Source organism: Phycodurus eques, chromosome 7 (assembly GCF_024500275.1).
Source record: "Phycodurus eques isolate BA_2022a chromosome 7, UOR_Pequ_1.1, whole genome shotgun sequence".
NCBI classification, from domain to species: Eukaryota; Metazoa; Chordata; class Actinopteri; order Syngnathiformes; family Syngnathidae; genus Phycodurus; species Phycodurus eques.
The window spans coordinates 29,962,149-29,986,348 of NC_084531.1; the positions used below are offsets into that span (position 1 = coordinate 29,962,149).

At 46.4% G+C, this 24,200-nt stretch overlaps 1 protein-coding gene across 1 annotated transcript; it reads right to left on the reverse strand.

Moving 5' to 3' along the window:
* Window positions 1-5,550: 5,550 nt before the first annotated feature.
* hnf1ba (HNF1 homeobox Ba) lies at window positions 5,551-23,914 on the reverse strand. The gene is made up of 10 exons (XM_061681823.1): window positions 23,577-23,914; window positions 21,190-21,389; window positions 20,595-20,868; window positions 19,615-19,853; window positions 12,594-12,748; window positions 11,139-11,265; window positions 10,542-10,745; window positions 9,561-9,679; window positions 9,130-9,174; window positions 5,551-5,625 (listed from the first exon to the last, which is right to left on the reverse strand). Exons 1-10 carry the CDS (start codon window positions 23,912-23,914, stop codon window positions 5,605-5,607), a joined length of 1,722 nt encoding a protein of 573 aa, XP_061537807.1. The 3' UTR covers window positions 5,551-5,604.
* Window positions 23,915-24,200: the final 286 nt, after the last annotated feature.

Here is a 24,200-nt window from a genome sequence, read left to right on the forward strand (position 1 = left end):
CAAAATCCTAGCGCTTTTTTGCAGCCCCGAACCAAGCTAAAAACCCTCCTTCGAAACCCTAACCCTTGTTGGAAACGTGAACTTGGAACCCAATCTCTGGTTTGAAGCGTTCATTTAAAACTCCAAATGCAGGCTTGAATACATATTACTCTAACCCTAACCCTTGTTTGAAACCTAACCCTGGGTGGAAACCCTAATTTGAAACTCCATAACCCTGACTTAAAACCCTACTTTGTCTTGAAATCATAACGTGAAACCCTAACCCTGGTTTAGAACCCTAACAGAGGCTTGAACCCCGAATGTAAAACCCTAACAATCGTTTGAAATTCTAACCCAGACTTGAAACCCTCATTTGCAAACCTAACCCAGGCTCCAAACTCTCTTTGAAACCTTAACACTGGTTTGGAACCTTAACAGAAGCTTGAAACCTTAATGTGAAACCCTAACCCTGTCTTAAAACCAGAACAGAGACTTGAAACCCTTCTTCTCATTCGAAGCCCGACGAGGCTCCGTCATCGACTCCTTTTCCGGGAGGCGGTTCGCAGGTCTGGGATCGGACCGGGGCGGACCCCCCCGCAGCCCGCACCCCCCGCCCCGGCGAATGGCGACGGCCCGAGAAAGGTGAACATTAACCGGCCCGAGCGCCGTAAATCACGTCGATCTGTCGGGCGTCCTCCTCCAAATGTGCGAGCGGCGCCGACGCCTCGCATCACAATGGAATCCAAAAATTCTTTTCCACGGGCTCGGGCGCCGAATTTGAAAATCCAACCCAGGCTTGAAACCCCTGGGTTGGGGGTTTCAAATGAAGAGTTTCCAGCCTGAGTCAGGATTTTAAGACCCTATCGAACTGGCTTTAAACCCCAAATTTGAAACCCTAACTGTTGTTTGACAACCCTAATACTTGAAGCCACACCCCTTGTCCGAAACCATAACCCTGGTTTAGAACCTTAATTGAAGCGCTTATTTCAAAACTTACCTTCCGTTTTAAACCCCAAACTCAGGCTTGAAACCCTTCCAAAAAAAATACATCTTTTTATTTATTTTTTTGAGGAGGAACAAACCCCCAAAATGCTTGGTGGCACTTTATCTTCACTTATTCAAACAAAAACAAAAAAAGTGAAAATATGTTTTCAATGCAATCTGTGAATTTTCACTATTTTACCACGACATACCGTATAGAAAAAAACTCAAAAAAAAAAAACTTGACAGTATTTCCCATGGAAGGTAAATGCTAGACGATAAAACGTTATGAAGAGCATCAAATGAAGTTTCTGTGTTTTCCGGCCGCCGCGGCGGTCGACCTGGCGCCGGGTCGGAAAGTGGGAGGCGCGTGGCGAACGCGCCGTCGCAAGAAAGGATGCGACATCGACTCCAGCTGGGCCCCGAAGGGCCTCGCGGAGGAGGCGGCCCGGCGGGGGTCAGGGGTCGCAAGGCTAATTGCTCACCGGGACCGACACCCATCTTTGACGCACTAAGACACGCGTGCGACGCGGCGCTCTTCCATCATCCCGCCTCCTCCTTTCTGCTTCTTCTTCTTCTTCTTGTTGTGGTGCTGCTCATCGTGACGCAAACGCCAGTCGTGGAGATGAGGGCGGTCACCATGGCAACACCTCATAGCACCACCGACAGTGGACGTCCACCATACTCTTTTCAAGATATCATCTATCCATCTATTTCTAGCTAACGGTACTTATCTAATGGTATGCGATTGTTGCTAAATGAAGCGTTGTCGTCAATCAGCGGCGAAAGAGTCGAGACGGCGGTTTTGGCGTTGTTGAGAGCTTTTCCGCACACACCCAAACAGATGCGCACGGGCCCCCTTCGTAGCTGGCAGGAGAAAGAAAGAAAGGTTCCCCCCCGCAAGCCCCCCCCCCCCCCAAAAAAAAACAGCCTGCTCAGATCTTTGCAGGCTTCCTGGGTGTGAAAATCAAAGGCCTCATTGAAAAGCAAATTGAGCAACATCAGTGGATTACAAGACGGAGCCCAGCGGGACGCCGGGCCGCAGGTCAACGCGGGGATACGTGGGCACACCGAGGGGACTCGCTTAGGGTGTGTGTGGTGGGGGGGCACAGTACACAAGTGACAACGACAGCCACAATTGTGCACTTTTATGGCGAGTCATCAAATTCCACCACCGAGCACCGCATACATTTGAAAACTGCAAATCTTAATTTGTCTACTATAGACCGTGTTGTCATGTTTGTAAACAACAGGCGCCCTTCCAAGTAGTTTACCTCACGTAACGTATTTTTGACTGACACTTCAAACGTTCAAGCTAGTAGAGAAAAAGGCTAAAATCATCATTGGAGCCACTAAGCCTGTTTTCTCGATCGCTCTGCCTTGTCAAATGACAAAGAAGTTCTGCTTCAGTTCTGCTTCTGTTTTTTTTTTTTTTGCTTAAATTCTGCTTCTGGTTTTGCTTCCAACCCCAATTCCAATGAAGTTGGGACGTTATTTGCTAAAAACAAAGTTTATCCGCTTGAACATGAAATATCTTGTGTTTGTAGTTTATTCAATGAAATATAGGTCGAACATGATTTGCAAATCATTGTATTCCGTTTTTATTGATGTTTAACACAACGTCCCAACGTCATTGGAATTGGGGTTGTACTAGCAGTGCAATTTTTGGGAGAATTCAGCCCGCAAACCCATTTGGACTTGGCAATAGCAAATGTGGTAGTCGTGTCTATCGTGAGTAAACCCCACAAAAGTCATAAGAAGCTGTGCTCAGAAGAGACAAGGGATGTCTGCCTTTTTGGTTCGAAGAGGCCATTGGAGGCTCATTTTGGCAAGGAAACGAAATTTGCTAAACTGGACGCAACACGCCTCACGTTAAGGCAGCAAAACGGGATTTCTTCCAGCTAATCCGAGAAGAAAGGAAATGCATCAAAAATGGAATTGTAAAGAAAACAAACAAAGAAAACAAAAAATAAAAAAACAAACCAACAAAAAAATCCAATCATTTCAATTCAATCATAAAAAAAATGAAATAAAAAAGGATGAATAAAAAGAAAATGACATCACAAAAATAACACACTAAAAATTAAGATAGGATAATAAATAAAATAAAAAATAAACAGTAAACAATAAAAAATAAAAAAAACAATTTCATGAAAAGTAACAAGATTAGCCTAAATCATCCATCCATTTTCTGAGCCGCTTATCCTCACAGGGGTCGCGGGCCTGCTGGAGCCTATCCCAGCTAGGCGGGGCACACCCTGAACTGGTTGCCAGCCCATCGCAGGGCACACATAAACAAACAACCATGGGCACTCACGTTCACACCTACGGGCAATTTAGAGTCTTCAATCAACCTACCACGCATGTTTTTGGGATGTGGGAGGAAACCGGAGTGCCCGGAGAAAAGCCACGCAGGCACGGGGAGAACGTGCAAACGCCACGCAGGCGGGGCCCCGCGGGGATTGAACCCCGCACCTCAGAACTGTGAGGCAGATGCGCTAACCAGCCCGCCACCGTGCCGCCTCGCCTAAATCATAAATATTGCAATGAATAATTAAAACAACAAATCAAAAATCTGTAATATTAAAAAGTAACAACAAAGAATAAAAAATAAATAACGGAAGCAAAAAACCAAATAAATAAAAAATACAAAAGCAACAAAAATGAAGATAAACAAAAGAGGAAAACAGAAAACAAATGAGATAATAAAGAGTCAATAATATAAAACAAAATAATCATCAACAGCCAAAAAATAAAAACAACAACAAAACCAAACAATAATACATCAAAACAAATACAAAATTAAAAAAGAGAGCATGCTCAAACAAAAAGAGAACATACAGCCTCGATGTTCACTTTGAAAAATGTTTACTCAAAATATCAACATTTCCTCAGCACGTATAAATAATGATTTAAGATTGATTTCCACTTTATACAAAAATAATACATTAAGAAGAGAAGAAAATCACGCGCACATGCGCACGCACACAAAATGTGGGTATGAATGAGCGCTCCCTGGATTGGACGGCAGTAAGCGCGTGCACCTCTTAACAGTCAATCAAGCGTCAAGCGCTACCAACATCACATGACCTAATCTTTCCATGGGAATGTCTAATACTGTTGGGTGTCGGGACCCCCCCTCCCCCCCCCCCCCACACACACACACACACACACACACACAACGCCACTGCATTCCTGCTGTCGCAACATGAAAGGGGGCGGTCGCTTCTCAAACTGGGGGCGGGATCCGAGTTTATCATCAACAATATTCATATCAAAACACAGATGACGAGGAGCAAATTCTTGGACACTTTGGCCTTTCCTTTTTCTTCTTTCCTGCAGGCAGCGTTAAGCAAAAAAAAAACAAAAACGAACACAAATAAAATGCTCGTGCCGTCACTCATGTAGTGCATACAGTATGCGCCGTGACAAGAAAGAAACGAGACTTAAGCGTGTCGGCTGCGGTCTCGTTTCTTTATTGTCACACACACACACATATATAGAAAATATTTTTTTTTAATTCTCATTTTCCGGCGCTGAATCTTTGCATAGTCCTTTGAAGATTGTCAAAAAAAAACAAAATCACAGTATATACACACAAGTGAGCGCCAAAGACAGACAGGAAGACTTTGTGAAGGCGGTCATCCGCCCAATCAACAAGCGTCGGGATTGTCGCGCAGTCCAAAAGGCGTGATTGGTTTTCCTGGTGTGGTCACTTCAGGTCAAAAAGCGGGCTCGGCAAGTGAAAAGCCCTTTTTTGTTATGTTTGTAAACAAAGGTCACCGGGGTACTTTCGGGTGGCAGAACACGAGTGAGCCTACACTGAAACCGTGTTTGGGGTTGCGCCGCTAGATTTGGGGATTTTGGAAAAAAACATTTATTTATTTTTTAATGCTCGCCGTTATGACTGTGGAACCTTTATCATTGAATGATCACCTCATATAATCATAAAGCTACACAACAAATTGATGGATAACTCGTTTTGAAATCAGAACCGTATAAAAACATGTCTTTTCAACCGTTACAACATTACTTTAAAAAGGGGGATCGGTAACAAAAAAAAGGGCTTGCAATATCTCAACATTATTACAAGTGAAGACAATTTGCAATTTTGATATTTGATATCTTCAGTATTCCACGCGCGCTTCTCCAGCGCAATTGTGCCGTGCGTTTCGTTAGCTAGCCTTGCCCGCACCCTGCAAATACACCATTTGTTCCCTTCAGATCGTTTGCTGGCGTGACTCCTTTAGAGCGCCTCGTTGTTACTTCCCGTTTTCTCCCCGGTCGAATGACATAGAAGGACGCGTTCCGTTGTTAAAACGTTCGTCTTGTGCCACCCGGAAGTACGTGCGTGACGTCATGGCGAAAAGGTCTACGCCGCGATAACCAATCGTACGTCCCCGCTTGATCATGTGACGGCGCTCGACGGAGGCCCCCGGTCCTCGTCCGGCAGGCGCTCCGGTCCGTTCCGACGTGGCTGCCGCGTGGTCGTCGCCCCTCTTGTTTGCTCCCCCGCTCCCCAACCGCCCCCCCCACCCGCCGCCGCGACTCGTCATCCGTCGCCACGGTGACGGGCAAGCCGGCAGGGTAGGGAAAGAATGCACTGGGGTTGCCGGGCAGCGAGGAGGTCAGGGGCGCACGCTCTCACCACGCTTGAAGAGGACACTGCGCAAGAAAAACAGCAAAACGTCAGGACGAAAGCTAAGGCAAAGTGCTTCAAAATGAGGCTTGGGGGCGCAAAATGGCTCCCGCCGTCCTCGCGTGGGTTTTCTCTGGCTGCAAGGCTGCGATTTTTTTTTTTAGACATAATAGTTTGTAGAAAAGGACCGATACTTTGTTGTTGTTTTTTTTTGTTTGTTTCCCCCCCCCCCCCCCCTAGGGCCGATGACAATTATTAGTAGTACAGAAAGCCGATAATCTACATTTGGAGCCGATACTGATTTGCAGAAAAAGGGAAAATATTGGTGTCAAACTTCTAAATCATACAAACTCCAACACTTCATTTACTAAACAGCTTTTCAACATGTCAAATGTTATTTTTTATTTTAGACCATAGACCTCTTTGTTTTAAAATTCTTTATAAAAACAATAAAAATAATAAAAACTGCAGTGAGTTCCCAGGGTCACCAGCAGGTCTTAAAACCTCAACAAATACATAGCTCCCTAAAGTTGTTTTATCACACTAAATAAAGTTTTCCAAACTTTCAAGATAACCGAAATCTTAACCTTTCACTTATCTTAAGTTCGAAAAAAAAAAGAAAAGAAAGAGGGCAGGGAGTTCCCAGGGTAAGTTCATGGAAAATTTCAATAAACAAATAGTTTGCTGAAGTTTACCCAGTTCGATCTCTTATCGGCTGTCAGATTTTTTAAAGAGTTCGCTGCTGATCTGTGCCAAAATGCCGATAATCAGTACATCACGAATAGTTTTTCAATAGTTTAGTGGGGGTGGAGTTTAAATAAATAAATACAAATAAAAAACATTTCAATTCGAAATATATCGTTGGGCGGAAACCACACATGTCCAAATATGGTCAGTTTCATATTTTTTTTCCAGCAATCAACACTTTCGGCCCATCCCATCATCAGTCATCAGTTATTTTATTCGCGTTATTAACTCGTTTAAGGAGTCGGAAATATCTTGAGACCCAATGTAAACTCCGCCTCCTCCTCACTCTGCGGGAACCGTGAGGCGTTATGTCACCTCAAGATTGAAAGTCTTGATTTCTTTTTTCTTTTTTCTGCCCAGACAATGAGTGAAATAGTTAGGTTTGACACATTTGAGTCAGCTTGATTTGTTAAAAAAAACGGAGCGCCGTAATGCTTCGGTGCAGAAGGAAGCGGTAAGTTCATACTTATTTAGCTTATCATTTTATGAGTGTGACTGTCATGTAAGTATGGAAGTATTTTAAGGTGCAGTATTCCCTGCACCTTAAAGTCGTTTTTAAGGTGCAGGGAAGTGCCAAGTTGGGTAGAGAGTTGGATTACTTTTGCCACACACCTGACCAAATAGATCGAGCCCGTTTGGGATTGTTTGTGGAATTTATTTGGTCGCGGCTGGCGGCGCAAACAGCTGATAACAAGGTGACCGGCGGGGGCGGCGTGGTCAGCGTCAGGTGCAATAATGGACGCTTTGTGGGTAAACAGGGAGTGTTGTAAAAAGAAGAAGAAAAAAAAAAAAAGTATGTCGTGAGAAGAAGGCGGGCCGGCCAAATAAAGCCCTGATAAGGAAATACCTGGGAGGGCCGGCCCGCCGCCTAATTGTTGTTGCTTGAATAAATGACACGCCGGCCAGTATAAAGCAGTCATGCGTTCAAGCACGACTTTATTTCCATCACAGGTAGCGTAAATGCATGGCCGCTCATTTGCATATCGGCGGATACTACACTATATCATGTTGGCTATTGGGACAATGACCAACAAGGAAAAGGTTGTCGTGTTTTATCGTTGATGCTTATTGATGTTGGGATTTCAAAGGACAAAAGAATACACATTGCCAGTATAATTAAAAACATGTGCTTTCATTTCATGTGTTTTTGTATTTTTTTTGTAACATTTTAATTTCCAAGCGTGATCAATTCTCTCTGACCACAGCATCGATGAAAATTATTTGAGGATTCGGACAAGTTCTCGTATGGTATTAAGGGCCTGCCACTTCACATTTCAAAAAGATTGGACTATTTCATTCCTCGGATTTAATGAATTTATTTGTTTCATGTTATTGGTTTCAATGTTTCTTTTCCTTATTTTCATTTACCATCACAAAACGTAAGAAGAAGCACATTTTTCTGACTGTTATTTAAGGGACTTGTGACTTCACATGCGATTACTAACAATTAAAAAATATGCTTTGCATCCATTTTCATGTATGTTCAAAACTTAGTCATATATTTTCATTAACAATAATAAAAAGTCAGACAACACTTTCTGGACAGTTATTTAGTGAAATGGACATTTCTATGATTTTGGTTCAAATATTTGATTCCGTTTTAATCCGAGTTATTGTCATGAACAATCGTGAAACTGCAACAAAGATTTAGTCAAACTTTATTTAAAATTATCAACCACAATTTGAATGCTTTTTTGAATTGTGTTTTTTATTTGACAATTATATGCCTCAATTTCAATATTTATTATTACGATGTTATTATTTTATTTTCAAGTGTAAAAAAATGTTGTTGTTTTTTTTAATTCTGAGCAAAATTTTGTTTCTCGTGTTCTTCCGATTGTGTTGCGTTGGTACGCTGCCTCCTTTTTTTTTTTTCACGGCTTATTCTTTATTTGTTTTCGCGCTCGGCTTTTATTTGGGCGTCGTCAATGGCGTCGAACCGGTCGACTTGAGCGCATCTGGTGGAGCGTCTTTTGCACGCTAAGCACCGGACAAAAGCTTCTTTACTCGGCACTCGCGTCCTCCCTGGCCAGGACGCGGCCATCTGTCAGGCGGCGCGGAGCCGCCGGCGCTCGGCGCGGGAAATCGAGCGTGCGAACGCGCCGCGGCCGACGGCGCAAAGCGGAAACGGCGCACTGAAAACTACGCTAAACACGACACAGTTTGCCTTCGAAGCAAGGCATTGCACTGATCGCTCTGTTTGTATTACTAGAGATGATGGATTCATATTATTCTTGCAACAAGTGGCTACAAAAAAGTCTACACACCCCTGCTCCAATGCCCAATTTCTGTGATAGAACAAAAAAAAGATAAATCATTAAAAGCAAAAAAAGAATTAATCTCACCTGAAATCCGTACAACACAATTGAAAGAGAAAAATCGCATTTAAATGAGATAATCGGGTTGCACAAGTGTGCGCACCCTCCTCTATCTTTTTTCGCATTTGAATACATTTACCGTGTTTATAAGTTGCTTTTAATAAGTTGAAATGTGTTTAAAGCGTCGCAATCAACACCTGAAGAAGAAGCGGCAGCCAATGTTGACCCTCCCCCCACGTTGCCCGCCGCGATCTACTGTAGCATGACACCGAGCGGGATGAAGAGCCTCATTTCCTCGCCGCATCAATCAACGCACGTTCGGCTCCAAGGAGCAAGACGCTGATTTGACAGGAAATGGAAGGACGGAGGAGTGTATGCGTGTGCGTGTGCGCGTGCGTGCGTGCGTGCGTGTGCGCGTGCGTGCGTGTGTGTGCATTTACTGGACTGAAAAAAAAAAGTATTTACCCAGGAGAGACCTCCGAGTTGCACCATCTTGTTTACCGGAGCCTCCTAATGTGTGACAGGAAGTCAACAAGTCAACACGCCATCATGACAAAACACTGTGTGTGTGTGTGTGTGTGTGTGTGTGTGTGTGTGTGTGCGTGTGTGGGCGTATTCATTCTGACATTGAGAAATCTATAGAGAATTAATACAGAAAAAGAACTAGGACCCCCCCCCCCCCCCCCAAAAAAAATTCTAAAAGTGTACAAAAATAAAGAGATTTTGAAAAACCTCTCTCTACTGAATATATATATTCATTATATTGGTTTTCATACATAATGTTTTCTTCTGACCATCTAAGAAAAATTTGGGAGAGACCCAAAAATGGTCCATTGTTGTTGTTGTTGTTCTATCTCTTAATTTTTCCAGAGCTTTATGTCGGCGTAGAGACTGACCGTCTTGCTGGCCGACATGGAGCCGAGCGTACCGATGCCGTTGGCGTCCGTCACCACCATGGTCGACGGGAAGCGCGACGGGTGCGAATATTGCGGCGGCTCCTGCTTGTGAGGGTACACTGCCGAGGAAACAAACAACAACAAAAAAATGCGTCCAATTAGAACGAAGGGGGACAGTCGCATGACGTGAGGAAACGATCGGCGGCAGGGCGCTTCCGGGTGGCAGAAAAGGGAACGAATCCAACTGAAACCGCCACAAAACCTTTTGAGAGCGACTTGAGGAAACGGCGGGAAGGGAAACGATCCTGAATGATCATTTTAGATGACCGTGATTCGGAACTGCCGACAATTTCAAAGTGATTGGAATGAAGTTCGATGCTAATGCTAATACGTGACGGGAAATGCCATAGACTGGCTAACAAGCAGCTTCGGTGTTGCTGCGTTCTAACCCTTTTATAATTACATTGAATAAACAATGTTTTGGGTTTTTTTAACCCAAAATTCTTAAGTAAGTGTTTTCAGGGTTATTCACCCCCCCCCACCCCCACCCCCCACCCCCCCAAAAAAATGAATGGGGTTGGAAAAAAAATATTTTTGAAAAAATGGGAAACATTTGAAACACAAAATCTACCACTAGGTGAATTGAACTTGCAGGTTCAAGTATGCGGGGGTCTACTGTTTTACTGATGGTCTCCATACTGCCCCCAGGTGGCCAAGGCACGGACACCAGAAGGAGCAGCACGATGCCCATTGAATTGAAGCAAAAAGGGTGACAAAATCGCTTGAATTCTTTACATTCTATTTCATGATGTTACTATTATTATTATTATTAGCAATTTTCCTTATAAAGTTCTGAAACATTGCAAACATTTTGTCGTTTTTTTTTTTAGGAGGTAGGCCGGAACGGATGAAGGGTATTTCCGTTCATTTCACTGGAGTTAGGCAAGCATGCGAAGGCCGCGCATGAGCGGGAGAGAGAGCGTTGCGGCGACTGACTGTGCGAGTGCGTGACGGCGGCCATGAAGGGCTGCTGGCTCATGTGGCCGCCGGGCGACTGCTGCATGAGGCTCTGCGGCTGGTGAGGACTGTGGAGCTGCTGCGAGAACTGGACGGGCTGCAGCGTGGCCAGGCCGCCGGCCACGCTGTTGATCACCGGCACCGACTGAGACTGCGACGTGTTCAGACCTGGACGCAAAAAAAAAAAAAAAAAATGGACGAGGACGACTTCAAGGCAGTGTCGAGGTTGCCCGAGGGAGGCAAACAAGGGGTAGGGCTTCAAGGCGTGGGTAAGGTTTTGAAGTAGGACGGCAAGTCAGTGTTAGCGCTGAGGCTGCAAACGAGGGTTTGCCGAGAGCGTTAAGGTTTTAATCACAGGTTAGTTAGGGTTTGAAAGTAGGGATTCAAGCCTGGTTTAAGGTTTCAAAACAAGGTTTAGGGTTCCAATCCTGGGTTTCAAAGTTGGTTTTCCAGCAGTACTTTTTGAAATGAAGGATTTAAGCCAGGGTTAGGGTTTCAGGTAGCATAGTTTCACTCCTGGGTTAGGGTTTCAAGTGTTTTTTTTTGTCGCGTGCTACGTACTTTGCGCGATGGCCATGACGCCCGAGAGCGGCATGATGAGGTTTTGCGTCTGCTGGTGGCTGTGATGCGAGCTGTGGATGTTGGTCAGCGTGCTGACCGGAGGCAGGCCGCCGCCAGAACCCGAAATCTGAAAACACACGTCGGCAACGTTCAGCGTTCGGTTCGACGACGTTTACCGAATTATTAATGCCGTGTTTTACCAACAACAACACACACAAAATGTGTTCAGAGCACAATTATTACATAGCGCACATGAATATCGGAGCACATTTCACGAGCGAAAATCCTCAACGTTGATGTCAACGAGAATGAATGAGCTTGAACGAGGTTCGATACAACAACAAAATAAAAACAATAAATCATTATAATATTACAGAACTCACTTTTTAACACACACAAACACTGATAAGGAACAAAAGGCGACAAAGAAAAATGTAAGATAAAAACATCAGCAGACTTTTCAGGCTGAGACCGACAAAAACTGGCCTTGCTCGATGCTAACGTTGGTGCGGCTGTACTTTGTAAACATTTACAAAGTATATCTAAAATGACATAACCTGTACTCAATATAACTTAAATATACATTTTAAAGACATGAATACAGAAATGTATGAATATGATGATTACAAATATACATTAGATATGGATTAAAAAGCATACCACCAAGCAACATATATATCTATCTATAGTTCTATCTATATCTATATATCTATACATATATATGTATGTATGTACATGGATTACAAATCATTCAATATGTAAAAAAAAAAAAAAAAAAACATTCGCTCTCTGAAAAGACAAATTTAAATAATGAATTTAAATGTATTTACAATAAAGTATTTGATCAATATTTCAAATATAGAAATAACCAGGACATGTGTAAGAACGATATAAAAATGTAAAAAGAACAAAATGAAAAATAAAGCCATGATACAGTACATATTTCTATATACTGTATGTGTTACTGCTATATTATATAAATTATTATGAAGGGAACATTTTAAAACAAATAACTGAATACATAAATTCAATAATATTTAGGATGTATCGCTTGGAGTGCAGAATAAGAAAAGTTTGATTTTTTTTTTCTTTTCTTCTGCAATGAGATGACATCGAAGTCCATGAAATGTCCTTTCTAAAAATCTGAAAGTTTCGCAAGTGTTGTTGAGAGCAGCGTTGCGCCTTTCTAACGCCGTTTCCTTGTCACAAAGCAAATATTGGAGCAGGGCACAGTGGAGAAACTTAAAAAAAAAAAACATAAACGTACGCGTCATCCATTTGACGGTGAGGCGTTTAATCGATGAGGACAGAATGTTTCTTTGTCCGCCGAGGGACCGACACGGCGGCACAAGGTGCTAATTGTGCTAAAACGCAGGGCCGCTCTTATCTAATCTGAGGGCACCCGGGGGGGGGCGCGGGTGGGGCGGGCGCCCCCTCGCGAGTGCGCTCACTCACCATCTTGGTGTCGGGTGACAGCAAACTGTGGCTCGGGTCCAGTCCCCCCGGAGACACCTGCTGGAGCACCGACTGGCTGGTGGCCATGCCGCTGCTAGCGTGGTGGCTAATGCTCGTGGACGACGTCACCTCGCCGGGGCCTTGGCTGTAGCGCACTGAGATCCGCACAAAATCAAACACACGCACACAAACACGCAAAGTTAGTAGGAGCCCATGCTTTTGAAAACAGCAAATATTGCAGAACAACATGAGCGCACGGTGACTAGCTCACTTACGTTAGCTAACGTGCTCATGTGATCAATTGAAGTGATTCTCATAAAGCACACGCTACAAGAACAGGCGAGCTGCTTAATAAAGGAAATTTGAAAACAGCAACTATCGTATGTCAGCGTAACAATGTTAGCTTACAGCAGTTAGCCCGCTAACTCCGCCTCTTCACCTGAGCCTGACAGAGCAAACAAAAACATTGCCCCTGTCGCCCCGGCGCCTGCTATCTGCCTCGTTCGGCCAAGGCCACCCCGTGTGACGACATCGTGCGCTTCCCCCGACGCCATTGGCTAGGCTACGCTAAGCCAAGCCAAGCTAAGCTAAGACTGTGGAATGCTAGGCGACGGCACTGACTGACAGTCGACTGTTTGCCGATGCAAGGCCCTCGCTCTGATATCAACAGAGTCAACATTACACAATTACAAGCAATGTCAAACACATTTTTATACACGCACGCACGCACACACACACACACACACACACACGCAGACTTTGTTTGCGCTCCAGATCTCCCATCTTCCTCTCCGTCCATGACCCAGGTGTGACACTGGGAACACCCACACACGCACACACATTAGGGGTTGTACAGACTAGTCAACTAAATTACTCTCCGATGACATTTAGCGCGTGACGTCGACTAGCCGCTAATCCCGATTTTGCTTGAGGGGGACGCAAAGCCGCTTGCAACGACAGATGAGTGCGCCCAATTCAATTCGCCCGACATCTTAACTGATTCAAAATTTGCGGGCGAGCGCTTGACTCAGCTGCTCCTGTTTACGTATGTCTACCGTGACCTCGGATCCACGCGGTCGGTTTGATCGCGTGGGACGGTTTCGCGATTTACAGTATTGCGTGGGCGGGGGGGCATGCGCATCCAGCGTGCACCTCGCATGTCCTGATGCGATATTTGCCCAACTGTCCGCTAAGCGCTAATTGTGTTGACCGAGCTTAATTAAGTCATCCGTCTTGTTTTGGGCCAGTTCACAGTGAGGTGCGAATCTCCACAAACACGCTCGCCTTCGCTTCGTTTGCTCACAACGTAGCAACCGAAGGGCGCGCGAGAGGCTTGCAAACGGAGCGCCTCATAATCCGAACGCCGAGCGAAATAGTCATCACCTGTTTCGGAGAAATGAACTGAAATTCTATTGGGGGAAAAAAAAAAGAAATATTGCTAATCGTTGGGAAAAGGTTTGGGCTCAATGGCCGCAAAAATTGACAGATGTGGCGTGCCACTCAAAGATGTTGTTCAAAACAAAACAAAAAACAAAAAGGATACATGTTAACAAGTCGCTTTATTCCGAACATTTTATTATAATTTCACTGTAATTAAACTGTAATTAATCCTCTTTTATTTTTGTTTCTTTGGTACACCAAAATTGTTAACGGGGCAATGTGACCGGCTGTATGTTAAATCATAATTTCTAAATAATTGTTTTTTGTAAATGTTGGGAAATCCCAGAAGGGGTTTGGAGTTCTTATGGACTTTTAACATTTTTCATTTCTCATCACAAATGATGCAAATGATTCCGCGGACCCTAAACTAGAGCACACGGAGCCCAGTTTGAGAACGAGCGCTTTTCCAACAGCCAGACTTTCTGGAATCCCGACGAGTCGGCGCTGCGCGGGCACCTGCCGGTCGGGGGTCGGAGGTCGCTTTTAGGTCATCGCACCCGTGGGCCACCCCGGGCTCGCCGGAGGACGCGGCCGCATTCAGAAAAGCTTCGTCGACTAAGCGGGAGGACGGGGAACGTCCTGCGGCGAGCCGGGAGGTCTCGCCGTACGCGCGGCCGACAATGGGGACGGCTAGCCCGGGGCCGGCCTTTCCGTCGCGCAGGGGAGCCGCGGGCTACAAATTGAAAACTGGAGCGTCGTTCACGGGGATTAGTGGCTGGCTGGTTTGGGAATGTTTGTAAACAACGGACGCCGGGCTACTTCCGATGATAGCAAAAAAAAAAAAAAAGAAAAGGTTATTTTCCAGACCAACAGGCAAGTCCAACCTGGGGTGCTCGTTAAATACTCGAGGACCTGATTTGCGCATATAACAGATTGTCCGAAAAGGAGTTTGAGGCAACAGGATGGAAAAACCGTCAACACTTAGCGTCTCGCAAGAAAACGTATTCTTACGCCGTCTGTAACCTTGAAATATCGTATGTTGGTACAGTCGTACACCGAGGACCCTGCCAATTTTCGCAACCTGTCCCCTCACCCAGAATGCGCCCCACTTTTGGGTCCCGAGACACCAGTTGAGAATCACTGACCTAAAAGTTTGGGGGAAAAATGTATCCAGCTGAACCTGTGGGCGGGGAGGATAAATCGAGTAAATATCGTCGTCGATAACTGTACAGAGTAGCGGTGGAACCGATTAATCGACAAGCTGACTCGACGACGCTGCGTCGACATTTAAAGCTCGATGTCGACTGATCGCTCGTCACGTTTTTGGCATCCCATCCTCCGGCCGGCCAAATTTCAAAGGACTTTGGGCTGTTGCTATCAGCGGCCCTACCGCGGCGAAACGTCCGTCCGACGCCATCTTCATGCGTGCGCGCGGGTCAACGAGTACCAAAACGAGCCGGTGGCGCGCGAGAGTAGCGGTTCGCCTCGCTAGCTTCGACTATTCCGATCACGACCGGTCTTCAAAGATTAATTCCAGCGTGAGTTCCGAGTTTCCCCCCCCCCTCCACCAAGCAGTTTAGCACGGAAGGGTTTGTTTACCACCGGGAAGTTCGCGCGACGTCACGGTGGAAAGATTGGCCAATTCCTGGAGGGAATGACTTTGGCAAAAAAAAAATCGAATTAAAAAAAACCTCCAGGTTGAAACCCGTCAAGTGTATTTGCAAAATCTGTCCCTCAAGTTGCCTCCGAGCAGTTAGAGTTATGACCGGACCTGAATGGCCTCCCGATGCTTGAAGAGGTCCAGATAACGGCCCTTTTACGAGCGCCCTCGCATTGTGTACCGAGCGGGGGTCAGCGGTCCAATGGAGTGCTTTATTGTCCCGCCGTCGTGTTTACAAGGCCCGGCCGGCCGAGGGTCGCGGGGGCCTCCGGTGTGTCCGCGCAGACAATATGAAGCCGGACAAAATGGAGGACGGGCGCTCGGGGACAATAAATCTCATTTAAACGACCGCTTTGCCTCTTGATTTGACGTTTCGTGCGGTGTCGTCTTTGCTACACGACGGCGCACTCGGACGCGTTGCTGCTGGCTGACTTTTTTTGGGGAGCCTTTGAACGAAATTGACCAAAAATGACATTTCCGATTAGAAACGGCTTTGAGCGCTGAATTTGCCTGAAAAATCACGAACCGAGTTATTTCTACTTTTGTGTTTTGTCGAGTCATCAAACGTCGCCGACATGCCTCTTTCACACACACACACACACACACGCAATGACGAAAAGGCAAATGCTGTGCAATTTAGCTTTGTCCATCTGTCTGGTGTCCGTCGTCGTTCCAATTCGGTAGCAACCAGGCCAAATCTGACAGGTCTACCAATTGTCATGTTGCTAAGTGAAAATGGCTGAATTTGCCACCCACCCAAAAAAAAAAATATTCAGGTTGAGTTGTTAGAATTTGGGGTTTTATGGAGAGCCATCAATATTTGCCGACACACACGCAATTTAGCCTCACCCGTGCGTCTCGTATTCGTGGTTCGAATCTTGCAGCAATTGAATGACATCTCTCCGAACCCTGGAAACGGCCCAATGATCTGAAGTGAAGTGATCAACGGAAATCAATCGAATCAGCTCGGAATCGATGAAAAGTCCCGAAGCTTTGTTCCGACCCACCGGTGAACTCTCGGGTGTTAAGTGAAGGTGCGGTGAAGGAAGAAGAACGAGGGTGGGGCGGGGGGGTTTGGATTAGCATCTCTCTCCCTCTTATAGGACTCATCAGTCCTGTCTGGCCCCAAAAGAGCCAATACCCCAGTGGACAGCTCCTGCTGCTCCGAGTCTGCAACCGGTCTCGGCAGCCCATAAAGGTAAAAGGGGGGGGTGTCAAATGGGAGTCCCGCTCCTGGAGGGCCCGGCAGAGATAAATGAAGCCAGTTTGCGGTCGGCGCAGTCTTCTAATACAGCAGACAATGGGGACCCCCGCCGAGGAGGGGCATAGTCCAAAGGAGCTCCTTATCAAAGGCCTGGGAGATGTCGTCGCAAAGGATTTTAATTGTCCATTAAGCGCGCATAATACAGGCCGCGCCCCAGCAACGCAATGAGACACCCCGCCGGGACATTATGGCCCGACACTGAAAAACAGCTGACGCCGTCGGCGGGACGCCGGCGGGGCGCCTTGTAAGCGGCCAGCTGAGAGCCGGCCCGACGCGGAGGTCAACGCCCGGTCGGGTGAGCCCGAGGACCGCGACGACCTCCTTCGTCCGGGAGTCCATATCGCCACGAGCCGCCCGACGGAATTCCTCATTTTGCCCCTCGAAAAAGGGAGATTTTCCGGAGAACTCGACTGCCGCTCTATTAAACAGTCCGCCGCCAAGTCCGTTGCAGCCAAAGGGAATAGCGGGACCACATTAGGGGATGTTCAAAAGTCCACACACCCTGTTGCAAATGCCGCGTTTTGCTTTTCGAAAATAAAGAAATCACGGGAAACCTTTTGCCGACCTTAATGTGACCTATAACCTGTACACAAATAATAGATATTTCCGAGAGGGAAGCCGTTTGATTGAGAAAATGCGGTTGCGCAAGTGTGCACACCCTCTTACGACAGGGGATGGGGCTGTGTTCGGAATGAGCCGATCACGTTCTAATGAGTTTGAAATGGGAGTCGGCGCACACCTGACACCATTTCAAGTGACTCTCGTTAACTCCGGATAAAGTTCAGATGTTCTCGTGGGCTTTTCCAGACATGATCGGTAAAGAAAATAAATACAAAATAATGTATATGTTTGGTTTCAGGAGACATGCAGCAGTAGGGGGACAAAAAAAAAAAAAAAAAAAAACATCACAAACTCAATATCTGATTTGAAGAATGTCATTTTTGGGGAGGGAAAAATGATTCCAATCAGAAATCAGATTTTTTTTGTGAAAATGAAAGGGGAGATTTGAATTGAAGGGAATATCGCTCCGCCCGACAAGAAGAAAGGAAGGCAAATAGCGCAGCAAGAGCGATTTAGCCAAAGGTAAAAGAGCAAAGCCAAGGCAAACAGTTTGTTTTCTCTCATGTTCGGACACGAGCGGACACAATAGGCCGCTCGCCGCCACTTTTATGGCGGCTGAGTGATGGCGCGGCGGATAAAGCTATCAGCTTTGTTCTTATGTCGTATACACGCCAGGTAGACTTTGTCAGCACTAATCACTGGCAGGGCAAACACCAGCGTCGGGGTGAAATGGTCACGGCGGTACGGCGAGGCAAACGCAGAAATGGCGGCCGCCCGCCCGCCGCCGCCGCCGGCCCCTCCCCGAAACCACCCCGCCGACCCCGGGCCGACCCCGGGCCCGTCACAGGCCGCCGCGCTGACTTTGGAGTGGAGATTGCAGGTACAATGCGGATTGTTCTCAGCGTGTCGTCCAAGATCCGAATGACAATGGCATTTGCTCAGCCCCACTCACTCACGCTCATTGATCACTTGTCTGTCTTTCTGTCGCCGCGTGATCGCATCAACGCGCGCGCGCGCGGCCTCGTCGAGCGACGCTCTCCGATACGCGGCCCGCGACGTTTTCGGGTTGCCGCTCGCCCGGTGGCCGTGACGCGTATCTACGGCTGTGCCAATTTGCGTGCGGTTCCTGCGGCGGATGAGTGGATATGATCCTCATAGTGCTAATATTTATTTTTATATTTAATATTTAAATGATGTTATTTCGTTCATGTTATTGTTTATTTTTCCATGTCCGTGTTATAGTTATTTTCTTATGTATTCTATTATGTATTTTGACTATTATTTTAATATTTGTTTTATTCATTGTATTCCATATGTACTAATATTCATTATGTTTCTTGATTTTTATCATGATTTAATATCATATTCATTAAATAATAATGTTATTTAATCGTTTATTTGGATTTATTTGAATACATATTTCTATTAAAATGGGTTGTTTTTTTTTATTTAGTTGTATTTGATATATTTATATTTTCATTTCTATTGAATGTCAATTCACTTATAAATATTTGTACACGTTTTTAAGACAAATTAATAAATATGTCTTATTTATTTGAGGAATCAGTATCTTGATAATGGTAGCATTATTTCAAGGTTATTTTAAATAAATATTTAAACAATTTATTTTATTGAAAGAAAAAGAAAAATCGATATTTATTTGTTTTCCTGCCGACCCTCCCTGTCCTTTCTCTGCGCCGTCGCGCAGCAGAGTCCACCTGCTCCCGAGTTGCCGTGGAAACAGCGACTTGAATTGATTGCGCCTCGCGAATTCCGCCTAGCAACAAGTAACGGCGTGACCCCAGAAAAACCTCTGAGCAAAGCTACATTCATATAATGATTATTATTTTAGATTTAATACAGAGTTGTGTTTATAAATAAAACAATTAAAAAAAAAATCAAATAATCAGAACTGTCCATTTTGTGTGAGTTTGACTATCACGGCTCGCGTTAAGAGCGTAATGTGCTCACCCACCCACTATGCCGATTATTTGTTTCATTTTCTGGTTTTAATTATAATCCCTCAAGTCAAACTCTGCTGTGTATTTTCCGTTGCAAACAGTTGTGACATCTTCAACGTGTTTTCCTTTTGGGTTTCGGACCGCAAACAATTCATTGCGCCTCATTTTTTTTGACAGCATTTTAAGTTTCGTAACGGCTGCTCGTACTTGGGGGTGAAGCGCTGGTCTGCGGATGGTGCGGCGAGCCGTGCGAGAGCAGCGGGTTGATGCCGTGCGTGGGCGGCGTGCTGTAGGCGTCCATGGCCAACTTCTGCCTGAACGCCTCCTCCTTGCGTCGGTTGGCGAACCAGTTGTACACGCGCACCTCCGTCACCAGGTTGGAGCCCAGGCCCTGCGCTTTGGACGGCGACACGCCCCTCTGGAGGCACTCGGCTCTAAGGGAAAGACCACACGTGCGGTTTTTGCATCTGCACAAAGACGGCCGGCAGGGGTCACGTAGACTCGAGCCACCGAAAACTGGAGCGGGCCAGCCAACTCCATTTCGGGCATGTTTGATTCAAACTTTAGTCGCCGTTTTTGACACGGGGGGCAGTCCATGATCGCACTCAGCACTTTTCCTGCTCCTTCTGGCCAAAATCCCAGAAGGTGAGGTTCAGAGCTCGACAGAAGGCTCACAAAGTACTGGAGGTACCGCTGTGTCCGGCACAGCAGGCGCCCGTGCAAGTGCGCGCTCGGATTGAAGTCGATGTCATTTACCATCTTTGGTCAAATAGCTGACAGATGTTTGGACTTAGACCATTGGCTGTCCTCCTGTTCCATTTCGGGCACGGGTCCTCGAGACTTTTGCGCGGGTCTACTCACGCCGGACAAGCCTACCCAATGTCGCGTGGCTAAGTCCGACTGTATTCAGGGGCCGGGCAGGGATTTTCTAAATTCGGTCGCGATCGGAAAACATCTCTAGGACGGGTTTGTTTTCGAAGGACCCCTCGGAAAATATTGCTCAAATGGTCGTCCCCCCCTGTGCCATTCGGGGCGTGGGGTCCTCGAGACGTTTTTTTGTTTGGTTGTTTTTTTCCGCGGGTCTACTCGTGCACGACATGCCTGGCGAATTTCACGCGGCTAAGCCAAACCGCCTTCAACGGCGTATTCCAAGGTGTGCGAAGAAGCGGAGCAACCTGTTGCATTCCTCGACCAGCGCCTCCCTCTCCTCCTTGCTGGGGTTCTTCTGCCTCTCGTAGGCCTGGTAGAGGATCTGCTGCGAGGCGGGCCCCCACTTGAAACGGTTACGCCGCATTTTCTTGGAGGAGGGCTCGCCGCCGACCTCGTCGCCGCCGCCGCCGCCGCCGCCGAGATGAGCTGACGGGTTGAACTCTGGGAAAAAAAACACCTGATCCTGATTGGCTTTGTCGGACAAATTGCCGCCAGAACCTTGCGCCGCCTGGTTGAACTCTGCGGAAAGGAAGAAGAGACACGCGCAGCAACGTCAGGACGGACCGGGACGGCTTTGCGCAATGTTTGTCAAAACACTCAAGGAACACTCGGAGACAATCCGATAGCATGACAGCACACTGGAGCGGGGACGGTTGACCTATGACCTACGGGAGCGCCGGATGCCATTCGAAAGAATAATTCGCGACGCGCGGGACGCCGCGCGACCAGACCCGCGTACGCCGCCGCAACGGACGACGTGTCGGCGTCGGGCCGAACTCGCTCATTTTGTTTCCTTGACGGCTGCCGCGATACGATGAACGAGGTCGGCGTGGGACTTACGTCTGAGGATCTCCCGCTGCTTGCGCACGTACCAGGTGTAGAGGGCGGCGCGCTTCTGGGTCTTCATGGGCGTGCCCTTGTTCAGGTGCTGCGACAGGTGCGACTGGTTCAGGCCCGTGACGTCCACCACCTCCCGCTGCGGGATGTTGTGCTGCTGCATGTAGCCTTTGATCATGCGCGCCGCGCGCCACGGATCCTCCCTGCCGATGCAAAACAAAGGGAAATGCTCACTTCACTTCAACGACAAATAAAAGGCAAATACAAGTGAAGTGGACTGACGCCGGGATTCTTTCGTTGACCGCTCGATGGAACTCGCGCACGGGTGATAATCGTGCCACAATTTGAGAATCACGGCCGGAAATCGCTTTCCCCAAGTACCACGCGTGTTAAGGGGGCACCCTCTAGTGGCATGCCGAGGAATCGCGCCGCAAGTCGAGTTCGGTCGTATTTCACTTTTGAGTTCAACACATTTGAATTCAATCTTTGAGAACTGTGTTGTTGTTGTTTTTTAATATTTGTTTCGGTCAAATTTGTATTGAACTTTTTTTTTTTTTTTTTTTTACAGTACATTTTAAGTGGATGATTGTTTAAGAACGTCTTATTTTATTTTCCCGTCGCCAAGCAGTGTTGCAGTGTCTTACAAATATACTTTTTACGAACAAAACCTCCATGTTTGACGAGCGCTTAGGCCTGCTACACTACCAGTTTAATATTGGCCATCACAGTGGCGCTAAGTATCTATTTGATTTTTGTTGTTGTTTTTTTGTTCTTTCTAGGTGTTATTTGATGTCAAATGTTTGAACAGCGCCGCTGTGCGTGACAATTTGGGAATGATCTTTTAGTTTTTCAGTTTAGAAACTGCAACAAAAATTCGCATTTCACTCCAATGACGCAGAAAAAGTGACTTTGATTGATTCTAAAGTTTTTTTTACTTGTTTTGTAGCCATAGTTTTTAAGCTCACTGTAGTTTCTTTCCCGTGACCTGTTTGGAGGAGCTATAGAACTAAAAAAAAAAAAAAAAAAAAAAAAAAAAAAGGAAAAAAATGAGGCCACTCTATCAGTGCAGCTTGTAAATATTTTCAAAAGGTGCGTTCAAGTGCTGCACGGGAAACTTTGAACTTTATAGGACAGCGTTGGCTTGGGAAAAGACCTGAAATTTCACGTTCTCCGTCACAAGTGTGCTGTGAGAAACGTTTTTTTGTTTTGTTTTTTGTCGTGTCGCCATTGCAAATCCAGAATAATGCTAATAATCGAGTCCTCATCATCGGTGACCTTTGCTGCGCGGCGTGGCGGCCATTTTGTCACCGAGCGATTCAGCCAAGGGAACCTCGCGTGACATTTCCACGAGTCAAGTCAAGCGAACGTTGGACACCCTGGACGAGTTCAGTCGTGACAACAATTGACGATGATCTCGTTTTCGTCATTTAAAAACGAAAACCATTTTTTCTTTTTAAAAAGAAAAGAAAAGCCGGATTCGCGCGTGTGCGTGTTTGTTTTGAGAATGCGGGAGGCCCGCGCGCGGAAGTGTGAGAGATGTCCGTTTATACGTTTGTTTTTTTTTTTTTTTTTTTTTTTTTTTTTTGACAATGAATAACCAGATGTCCATTGAAGCCTAATCGCGACACTGTGTATCTTCCAGTTGATGATTTATAGAATAAAATTAATAATAACTCCACGCGCCACGTGGCTTTTAGTTGCGCTTTTGCCGCCGCCGGGATGATTTTGTCTTTCGGCTCTCCGCGATCCTCTGGCAATTGGAGTCTTTTGTTTTTTATTGACGAGAAAAGAAACAACCACGATTAATATTATCGTCACTGTACACTTTTTTTTATTTATTTGGCATCGTTGAGCGGCGGCGGCGGTAAGCATCAAATCTTATTTTGTCACAGCAGCGGCAGTCGTTTTTTTTTTTGATATCACGGCGAGGTGGAAAGCTGAAATCTATTTTGTTCTTTTCTTCTCGTGAGGATTATTCATCGCATTTGCCGGAGCGGGATCATCAAAATGAGTTATAGTCATATTATCAATAATATTCATGTGCACTTTTCAACTTCCTTTTTGCTGTCCTTGCGAGGCGCGAAGTGAATATATATGTTTTTTTGTTTGTTTAAATGAGTATGATTTTACGAGTTGTAGCGTACTGTAGTTTGTTTTTTGTTTTTTTTTGGGGTTCATTTTTTTGTCCCCACTTTCCCACGCTTCTTCTTGAATAGCATGACTATTGCCGGCGCTATGGCTTTTTGCATTTTGTTATCCTCGCGAGGTGTGTGTTTTGTCTTTCTTTCTTTTCTTTCCCTTTAACTTGGGTTTTGTTCTGCACGCAGAAGAAGAAGAGGAGGATGACGATGACGATGATAGGATTTCGCGGGCCGAGGTTCGCTACTCACGCCAGCATGCGCTCGACCTCGGCGCGCTGCTCGGCGGCCTCCTCGGTGTCGAGCGACTGCAGCTCCTTGAGGATGGGCGGCGTGTCGTAGTCGTCGCCGTCCTCCGAGCCCTCGTCGCCGGACAGCTTGGCGGCGGGCTTGGCGTCGCCGTCCCGACGCGGCGACGGCGACGGCGGCTGCGGCCTCTCCAGCTTGACGCCGAAGCCCTGCGCGGCCGCGTCCGGGTCCATGTCGTCCAGCGCCTGGATCAGGACCTCCCTGGTCAGCCCGGAGTCCAGCAGGGCGCTCAGGAGCTCCTGCTGCAGGGACGTCAGCTTGGACACCATGTTGGAGAACATTCAAAAAAAAAAACCACACACACACACACACAAAAAAAAAAAAAACAAACAAACAAACAAACCAAAAGAATCAAAAGAAGAGAAAAGGAAAGGAAAGGCGAATTCCGTCCGGCCTTGCTTCTCGGCGTCCGGTTGTGACACCTGTTGGAGGGAGGGCGACCGCGATGGATCTACTTTGCCATCATGCCGCCGCCTGCTTCGGGGATATAAAAGATGCTAATGAGGGGGGCCGGCTGACGGGGGCTTGATGCAAATGTCACCACAACAACAACAACAAGAACGAGAG